Below are 10333 nucleotides of genomic sequence, written 5' to 3'. Positions count from 1 at the left end.
AATAAATTATGCCCTAATCTATGGATTTCACATGACTGGGAATATAGATATGCATATGTTGGTCACAGATACCTTACAAATAATGTAGGGGCGTGGATCAGAAAACCAGTCAGTATCTGGTGTGACCACCATTTTCCTCATGCAGCGCGACACATGTTCTTTGCATAGAGTTGATCAGGCTGATGATTGTGGCCTGTGGAATGTTGTCCCAATCCTCTTCAATTGCTGTTTGAAGTTGCTGGATATTGGCGGGACCTGGAACACGCTGTTGTACATGTCAATCCAGAGCATCCCAATCATGCTCAATGGGTGACATGTCTGGTGAGTACGCAGGTCATGGAAGAACTGGGACCTTTTCAGCTTCCAGGAATTGTGTACAGATCCTTGCGACATGGGGCTGTGCCTTATCATGCTGAAACATGAGGTGATGGCGGCGGATGAATGGCACGACAATGGGCCTCAGGATCTCATCACGGTATCTCTGTGCATTCAAAATGCAATCGATAAAATGCAATTGTGTTCATTGTCCGTAGCTTATGCCTGCCCATTCCATAACCCCGTTGCCAACATGGCGTGGTTACACGTGGTTACGTGGTCTGCGGTTGTGAGGCCGGTTGGACATATTGCCAAATTCTCTAAAGCGACGTTAGTGGCAGCTTAGGTAAAGACATTCCTGCAGTCAGAATGCCAATTGCACACTCCCTCAAAACTTGAGACATCTGTGGCATTGTGTTGTGTGACAAAATGGGACATTTTAGAGTGGCCTTTTATTGTCCCCAGCACAAGGTGCACCTGTTAATGACCATGCTGTTTAATCAACTTCTTGATATGCCACACCAGTCAGGTAGATGGATTATCTTGGCAAAGGAAAAATGCTCACTTAAAGGGATGTAAACAAATTTGTGCACAAAATTTGAGAGAAATAAGCTTTGTGTGTGTGGAACATTTCTGGGATATTTTTGTTCAGCTGATGAAACATCCTCCTTTACATGTTTCTTTTACATATATCCTCCTGAATGTGGCTAACTGGATGTGGCTAGCTGGATGTGGCTAGCTGGATGTGGCTATCTTTTTAAGTGTTCGCTAAGGAAATTTGAATTATGATGGTTAGTAATTATTAGCAATCATTATAATTTTAGCACATAGTATAACACAGTGTGTGAACATGGAGTACATTTAATGAGAAGAAAAACAGAACAAAGCAACTACTGTAAATATTTCACTATAACTAGACACCCAGAATACAGACACACACTTCCCAATGGAAGGATTGGTTTACCAGGGATCTATTTACACAAATTATAGATTTTTCAATTTTAAGAGTTATCAGAAGTACATTCATATCATCATCCAAACACTAATACATGCACATAAATTCCTTCCTTGAACATATTATGCAAAATAGACCACTGGAGGTCAACAGCAGCAGCAGCAGAAGGCCGATAAGGTAGGTACACACACACACACACACACACACACACACACACACCTGTCTCTTATACACATCTAGATGTGTATAAGAGACAGCACACACACACACACACACACACAATCATATAATACAACCACATCTCTATGCTTTGTGCAATGTGATAATACATGTATAGACTGTCACTTACTATACACACAAGCATGTAACTTTACATCCACACTAGCACATTCACACATTTATTGAAACGGTGTATGCCAATAGAGTACAATACAATATCTATAAGACTCCTGTTGCATTAACATAGAACTTTCAATAGATAAGAAATACAGTATATAAAAAACAAGAGAATATTAGTAATTATAAGCAAGAGCCAAGGAAAGGTCAGTTTCGGTCACATTCTAATCATCCTTAGTCAATATCATTATTCAAATGACAAACTCAAAAATGTATTGAATTTCAAAGTAAACTACTGGTTAATAATTTAATGAAGAGAATATAAAGTTTGAATTTTAAGAGTTATCATTTATTTTGTAGGTAAAAGGCTGTTTGGGGATATCAGTGAGTAGGATTAAAGCAGTGAGCTGCTTGGTAAGGATCAGGTGGTAGACAACTAGTAGACAACTAGACAAATACAGACAGCAGTACAGGGCTGTGTCAGGTATATATGGTTGTAACATTTCCAAAAATTCCCATGTTTTCCAAAAATCCTGTTTGGAGGATATCAGATATCTTGCTTATTTCCTCCTGATTCTGTGAATCCTCCAACCGGGATTTCTGGACTACCTGTAAATGTTGGGAAAGTTACCAGAATTTTGCAACCCTTGTCAAGTATGAGGGCCAGGCAGGCAGGTCAGACAGCGTAGTGTTTGTTAAGGCGCTGTAGGGCGTCGCCCACGATGTCCAGTTCATGTCTCAGATCCTCCACCATGCTGTTGATACTGGATGTGTCCTTCAGCACGTCCACACTGTGGGTGTAGGGGTTGTACCTCACTGTAAACGGACGCTTGATGGTCTTGGCAAACTCTCTGTGTGCATAAGAACAGATGATGACAAAACATAACACAGCCCAGGTTTGGAAAGGTGAAAGAATAGTTTATTAGCCCACTAACAGTTTATCTGCCCACAAAACAGCCAAGAAACAACGTCATGACCTACCTCATCTTGACTTTGGCCTCTTCAAAACTCTCTGACACAAAGTAGACATCTTGGAATGTAGTGATAATGCACTCCTGCTTGCAGGTGACTTTGGGGTCAAAGGGCATGATCTTTGCATTGCCAGAGAGTGCATGCTGTATGAGGGGGGAAAGTATCTTAGGATTCTTCCTTTGCATCAGATGGTGTTTTTACGCTTTAAATGGTGTTTGAATATGAATATGAATATTAAATGCTTTTACCTTCAGCTCACTGATAGAGGAGAGAAGTCCTGCGCCGTAGGCTCTCATCTTTCCCTCCTGTTTACACAGGCCAAACTCTACTGTGAAAAAGTAACACTGTAAAACAAAAACACAAAAAGCCAACAACGTTTAAATATATCAGTTAGACAAAAAAAATAGTTAAATTCAAACACAGTGTTTGGATATTGGTATCATGGAAACAGCACTTACGGTGGCCAGCGTCTGGACAGACTCATCTGAGGCCCCCAGAGAAGCCAGACCTATCTCCTGGGAGAACTGGGCAAAACTAGGCTCCGCCAGCAGAGGGACATGACCCAAAAGCTCATGACATGTGTCTCTGTAATTCACACATAAACACACACATACATACAGTATGTGGATTGTTAAACTTGTGGGCAGACATGTGCAACTTTGTGACAGTGTAACCAAGTGTTCTTCCATTTGATTTTTGAAACAATCAATGAATCGTGGACTTCAGGAAACAGCAGAGGGAGCACCCCCCTATCCACATCGACGGGACAGTAGTGGAGAAGGTGGAAAGTTTTAAGTTCCTCGGCATACACATCACTGACAAACTGAAATGGTCTACTCACGCAGACAGTGTGGTGAAGAAGGCAAAACAGTGCCTCTTCAACCTCAGGAGGCTGAAGAAATTTGTCTTGTCACCTAAAAACCTCACAAACTTTTACAGATGCACAATTGAGAGCATCCTGTCGGGCTGTATCACCACCTGGCACGGCAACTGCACCGCCCACAACTGCAGGGCTCTCCAGAGGGTAGTGCGGTCTGAACAAACATCACCGGGGGCAAACTACCTGCCTGCCCTCCAGGACACCTACAGCACCCAATGTCACAGGAAGGCCAAAAAGATCATCAAGGACAACAACCACCCGAGCCACTGCCTGTTCACCCCTCTACCATCCAGAAGGCGAGATCAGTACAGGTGCATCAATGCTGGGACCAAGAGACTAAAAAAACAGCTTCTATCTCAAGGCCATCACACTGTTAAACAGCCATCACTAGCACAGAGAGGCTGCTGCCTACATACAGATTTGAAATCAGTGGCCGCTCTAATAAATGGAACACTAGTCACTTTAATAATATCACTTTAATAATTTTTACATATCTTGCATTACTCATCTCATATGTATATGCTGTATTCTATACTATCTATTCCATCTTAGCCTATGCCGCTCTGTCATTGCTCATCCATATATTTATATTTATATATTCTTGTTCCATTCCATTCCGTATTCCATTCCATTAGGTATTTGATGTGGAATTGTTAGATATTACTTGTTAGATATTGCTGGACTGTCAGAACTAGCAGCACAAGCATTTCACTACACTCACAATAACATCTGCTAACCATGTGTATGTGACCAATAAAATGGGATTTGATTTGAATGTATTATTATGTAGCTTTGGAAAATATCCTTTTGAGTTGCAATCAGCCGGAAGAGTTAAGTTTGCTTAGGGATGTGACAGACCGGGCTTGTTCAATCAAATACAGGCTCTTTATATGGAATGATACTCTATGTTCCTTTATGATGATTTTTGGTATGGTTATATACTGCTATGTTTATGTGACTATGAACATTACACTAATATACTCAACATCAGATGGATGTGTTCAACAATGAAAGTAAATTAACATTTGCCAAGACCAACTTCTCCTTATTAATGTAACATGTGTCAAGGGGTACTTACGGCTCAGGTGTGTAGAGAGGATCAGAGCTGTGGCGAACATACTGAGTGCAGTGGAAAACCCGGAAAGCCAAACCTGCCAGAAAGTCTCGTGGGGAGAGGTAACCTGCCACGGGTCGAATGATAAAGCCTGTGCGTTCTGATGAAACACACACATATATTTTTACTCATGTAAAAGGCCACGACACATTCAGCAACATCTAATTTGATACCCCTTAATCCACACTCTTCATTTTACAATAGCCTTCATTATGCTGATAAACCTGAGCATCAGACTGAATGAGACTGTGTGGTGTCATGTACAGCGGCAGACTCTGCCTGTCTCACCTCTGAGGAAGTGTGACACATCTTCCAGCTGGGGGATGTTGTCCTCCCTGCAGTCACAGTGCTTGGAAAGCAGTGGCAGGTTCTTCAGGTACTCCCGGCAAGCATGGGTTGGATACAGCTTATTGAGCTCCCGATAGACCACACCCCAGGTCTTCACCTCCTCCTCTGTGAACTCGATATGCGGAATTGGCTCCCCACTAAAAGAGAGGGAGAAAGAGAGAGAAAGAAAGATAATGAAAGAGAGTAGCGCTACAATGATGCTGTAGGCCATCATTGTAAATAAGAATTTGTTCTTAACTGATTTGCCTAGTTAAATAAAGGTTACCTTTTTCTTAAATATAGTGGAAATGTCTAACTATACCTGTGTGCATTAGGACATTGAAGTATTAAATACACATAGTGTCATAGCTTTCCAAATCAGATCTCACATAGCATGATAATATGACCTACTGTTTGTAGCTCATGGCAAGATCAGCAAAGTGTTTCCTTCTTTTGCGATAGACGTTGTCCTTGAAGCCCTGCAGACAGAAAAGATAAGTAATTGATGTGTGACAGCAACTCATGCACATGTGACAGCAACCCATGCCCTGACTTACTGAGTGGCTATTCCGTAAGTGTTCCGCTTATCACAATATAAGTATTAGTCTAATCCTCCATCTGCCACTCTAATACAATCAGTGTAGTTCTAACTGGCTTTGATAGTTGTACCATTATCACAAGTTTGCCTCCTGTTTCAGTAGGTCAGTGAGAGTCTTAGACATAGAGATCCTATATTATGAATTATAGGATATCTCGTGGCCTACGGTGGTCTAAGCCGCTGACCCTGGCACACATGTATACCAGAGTCAGCATGGATTCAAATCAGGCCCACTGCCCTTTGACTCCCCCTATCTTCCCTATGTTCCCTGTCTTCTCTGTCTTCCCTGTCTTTCCAACAGTGTTCTTTCTCTTCAATAAAAGCTCAACAATTACAAAAGGAGCGTGACTGCCACACTCATTAAAAAATATATTTAAAAAATAATTATAGGATATCTATGGTCAGACAGGCTTGCAACTAGAATGGAACATAATTAACCAGAGCATATTAGACGCTATGCCTACTGGGTGATCAGCATCCAGGTCTAAGCCATACATCAAGACACGGTTAGCACACATGTCCAGGTCCGAGATTGTCTTTGGGAACCAGGGAATATCTTCAGTGTCTGAAACAAAAAAACATGGGATGATCTGGGATGGTCTCTACACTAGATTTTAGTAATATCCAGGGCTATCCAGGATCCTTGGGACATCCTTATCCCACTGAAGTTTATATCTAAAATGGTTGAGGTAAGGGATATGGTTATGGTTCGGGTAAGGGTAGGGGTAGGGGTTAAGGTTAGGGTTTGGGGTAGGGACGTCCCAAGGATTCCGGATAGCACTGACCCTTTAGTAACCTCGTACAACAATCCGAAAGTCTCTCTTTCGCTACACGAAGCGGTAATTAGTCTGGTAATAGGTAATAGGCCTACCCGGCTAGACTTTAGGGACTCTGAAATAATTTCAAAAGCAGCAGCTAGGCCTACCTTCTTCAGGCAGGCTGGAATTGTCAGGTTGGTCATGGTCCATATCAACTACGTTGGCAGCGTGCTTATGTAGCAGCTCAGTGAGCTCCTTGAGTTGCTCGTGGCTGCTGTCACAGTCAACAAAGATCTCAAACTCTGAGCCACGCCGCCTCGATTTTCGGGACTCGATGTGAACAAGGTTGACGTGGTTCTCCTGGTGATGATTATAATTACAAGACATTTAAAGTTATGTAATTTATGTTGATGTACATGATAATGTCTCTACCAGTGTTGGGGAAGTTACTCTGAAAAAATTGTTTACAAAGCTACAAATTACTTCACACTGGAGGAAGTTAAGCTACACTAAAACTACCCTTAAGGAAAATATAGTTTAATTAACTAAAGTTACTACATCCAAACTACTTCTTGATAAATGATCATATCAACATTTGAAATGTCATAGACTACAAGTTGCATGAACAGATCACTTTGGAGTCAGATGTTATCAGAATGTGTAATTTGGCCTATTAAACACAAAAACTATGTTTCAAGTGAGAATTAGGCAAGTCCAATGCTGAAAAATTAAGGAAATGATTTCCTACTTCACCCATATTTAATTTTTTGCAACAAAAAAAGTAGTCTGTAGTTCCAGTACTTAGCTACACCGCTACATGCACCAAAAAGTACTGAAAACACTACCAAGATTTGAATTGCGGTCAACTACCACCAAACTACTGCAAAATGCAGTTAAATTACTAGTGGAACTACATGTAGTTCCCTACTTCCCAACACTGGTATCTACCATCACCCGTTTGGTATGTGATAGCCTACTTTAAAATATTCAACCTTACTTGAAAAAGTTTTAGTGCCTTAACTAGCCCGCCAACTTCATTCTTGAGGGAGAAGGCGATGGCTGTGCGACCCTTTTCTAAAGACCGACCATTCTCCCAAGATGAACTCTTGTTGTCCTTGTTCTCGTCGATCTTGCTGAATGTACATTTTTTCATCTGTTGGGAATAGAGAGGGAAAATATTTATGAAAATCAAACCTCGGAGCTGGCTAGGCCTTTTAGTGGAAAGTAAGGATTTAGCAGTGTTTTGGGCTATGATACATCATTTATCAAGGCTGAACAGGAAGTTAATTGTTTTGGAAAAGCACATCACCTCCAACGACAATTTGTTTGAAAGGACAAGCTGCGTTTTAGATGGACTGATAGTCATACGGATTTGTTCAATATCCTGTGCGTAATAGCCGTATTTGAACAAGAGTTTGCTAGTCTCACAAAGAAAGGGCAACTAAATCAAACAATGTATTTACACAACCAAAGCCCCCAAAGTGTAAATTAAGAGTAAACAATCATAGTATTCACTGCAGCTGAACGCAAACTGAATACTCCGCCTAATCAGGCTACTTCGAGATTTCAGCACTGGACAGCGACAACACTTGGCTGCGCGCAGACGCAACTTTAAAACTGTGACGGCAAATAAAGTATAGGGACAAACTAACCAAGATCATCAATTAGACTAATATTGTTAGGTCTAAATATTTGCCACACACTTAATTAGCCTATAGGTTGGAAGCATTAAACTGTCGAATATCTTTCTGGTAGGCAAAATTTATTTTGGCAATGCTGAGTTGTGTCTGTCTCATTGTAAAGAGATCTGCTGCAGTAATCGCATTTGGTGACGAATGATAGCGCTCTCCAATCCAAATCCAACTCGGGATTATAGATGGCTACTTTCAGCGCAGCAATAAATTCATCAAGGTAACATATCCTGGACGTATTCTTTTATCATCTTTAGGTGTTCAAATTGTTGATTTTGTCGGTTTGATTTCAGTTGATGCCAAATGTCTTTTGGGGCCAGTCTATGTCGATCATCAGAATATTTGAAGCATTTTTGGAATAGGCTAATTAATCTAAATTAAATGTACATTTACTGACAGGAAATACAATTAAAATCAACATGTTGTACACAAACTTGCAAACGTTTATCAATTACGTGCGTGGTTTTAGTGTATATGTCAATGATATGCCTAAATCAAGATGCAGTGGCTCGTTGTGAACGCAGACAAATAACTTTATTTGACCTAGTCTGATGTCTGCGAAGATCTGAGGCGTAAGCATTCTGAAAAGTTATGACTGCGAGCTCCTTTATTTCACTTTATTCTATTTATATTACAATGACCTCCTTATTGTATTACGTAGGCTACGCATCTCATTTGTCTCCAGATTGAGGTGGCTTATGGCACACCTAAGAGAGCTAGCTAAACCTAACCAGAGGGGAGGGGAACACTCTGATGGGAACAGAAAATAAATGAACTAATGAAGTTTAGGGTAAGATTACAGATTGGCGCAACGAAAGTAAATCCTTTATGTGTGATAATTGAGATAATTGAAGTCAAAAGTAAAATGCTTCAAGTTTGATTATTCAATCATTTGCCAAAAGCTTATTAATGACACCTAAATACAAGTCACAATTCAACGTAAAGTAACTGTTCATTTGTATTGTTCCATGAAAAAAAAAATAGTTTAGTTTAGCCAGTTATTATTTACTTACAATATAAATATAACTCACCTCATTATTCAGTTGCTTTTCTTCGTAACAAGTATGCAATGAAGAACTCATAGAGTCGAAAGACCTTCCTCTGCGCGGCCCGTCAATCTTGTTTGAATACATGTCAAAGTCCTTTGATTTAAATGTTTGAGTGAGAATAAGTAAAGCAGTCCACTACTGCTGTAACTGCTATGATATACCTACGAGTCTCTCACTCAAAGCACAATGCGCCTCAGTATTTATGAACACTGAGTGGAAGGAGGGGGTGGGGATGTGGTGGGGGGAGGGGAGGGGAGGGGAGGGGGAGGAGAACACGAGTCAGGACGACGCGGAAAATATCACCACTATATGCCTAAATGTGACATGGTAATAGTTATACAACTAATCTCACATTAATGTCACACACTGATGATTACAAAATATTCACTTTCATGAAGGGAATCAGTAGACTTTAATAATGAGGTACTGTTGGGCAATGTAAGCCTATCATACAGCCTACACCAACAACAAAACATCTCAGGTCTAGGTTTTTTTTATATCGATGTCATATCACATACTGTACATAAATTAAATGTTTAACAACACAATCCCAACTACTCATCCCTATAACAATTTCAGCGTGACAGCGTAATGGACAGTTCCCCTACTTCTGGACGGTTTTGCAGCTTCCAAAATAAGAGATCTATCTATAACGCACACACAAAACGTGACCTGTTGTAGACCTTGACATTTTCACATTTGTTTGGTATACAATTAGTCATTGTAGTCTTCCTCTTGTTCTCTTTTGAGTGTGGTTAGATAACGTTTTGAAAGACACCTGCTGAGTAAAGGCCACAGAAAAGACCAAACATGAATGTAACTAAGAGTATATTAAATAGTGGTGACAGATACTCCTGCCTCACTTCCCATCGCAGTCTAGGCCTATACAATCCCTTCGGAAAGTATTCAGACCACTTGACCTTTTCCACGTTTTGTTACTTTACAGTCTTATTCTAAAAAGGATGAAACAAAAACAAATCCTTAGCAATCTACACACAATACCCCATAATAACAAAGCGAAAACAAGTTTTTAGAAATTGTTGCACATTTATAAAAAAAAATATTTAAAAAATACTGTATTTACATAACTATTCAGACCCTTTGCTATGAGACTCGAAATTGAGCTCAGGTGCATCCTGTTTCCATTGATCATTCTTGAGATGTTTCTACAACTTGATTGGAGTCCACCTGTGGTAAATTCAATTGATTGGACATGATTTGGAAAGGCACATACTTGTCTATATAAGGTCCCACAGTTGATAGTGCATGTCAGAGAAAAAACCAAGCCATGAGGTTGAAGGAATTGTCCGTAGAACTCAGAGACAGGATTGTGTCAAG

At 40.3% G+C, this 10333-nt stretch overlaps 1 protein-coding gene across 1 annotated transcript; it reads right to left on the bottom strand.

Annotated features, from left to right (window-relative positions):
- Positions 1-1162: 1162 nt before the first annotated feature.
- Positions 1163-9170, bottom strand: LOC111969461 (tryptophan 5-hydroxylase 1-like). The gene is made up of 11 exons (XM_023995624.2): positions 8978-9170; positions 7253-7408; positions 6423-6615; positions 5962-6062; positions 5311-5378; positions 4861-5057; positions 4537-4672; positions 3037-3163; positions 2827-2922; positions 2588-2721; positions 1163-2457 (listed from the first exon to the last, which is right to left on the bottom strand). The coding sequence occupies exons 1-11, from the start codon at positions 9077-9079 to the stop codon at positions 2283-2285; spliced, it is 1485 nt and encodes a 494-aa protein (XP_023851392.1). The 5' UTR covers positions 9080-9170; the 3' UTR covers positions 1163-2282.
- Between the last annotated feature and the right edge of the window lie 1163 nt (positions 9171-10333).

This window comes from Salvelinus sp. IW2-2015, linkage group LG10 (assembly GCF_002910315.2).
Source record: "Salvelinus sp. IW2-2015 linkage group LG10, ASM291031v2, whole genome shotgun sequence".
In the NCBI taxonomy this organism is placed as follows: Eukaryota; Metazoa; Chordata; class Actinopteri; order Salmoniformes; family Salmonidae; genus Salvelinus; species Salvelinus sp. IW2-2015.
This window is presented reverse-complemented; position numbering and strand designations above follow the sequence as displayed.

Excerpts from the sequence above, each read along its gene's own strand:
- LOC111969461 (XM_023995624.2), bottom strand. The coding sequence starts at position 9,079 with ATGTATTCAAACAAGATTGACGGGCCGCGCAGAGGAAGGTCTTTCGAC. Across the intron at positions 5,379-5,961 it reads ACCTGGATGCTGATCACCCA|GGCTTCAAGGACAACGTCTA; the intron begins GTAGGCATAGCG and ends TTCTGTCTGCAG. Across the intron at positions 2,722-2,826 it reads CCTCTATCAGTGAGCTGAAG|CATGCACTCTCTGGCAATGC; the intron begins GTAAAAGCATTT and ends CCCCTCATACAG.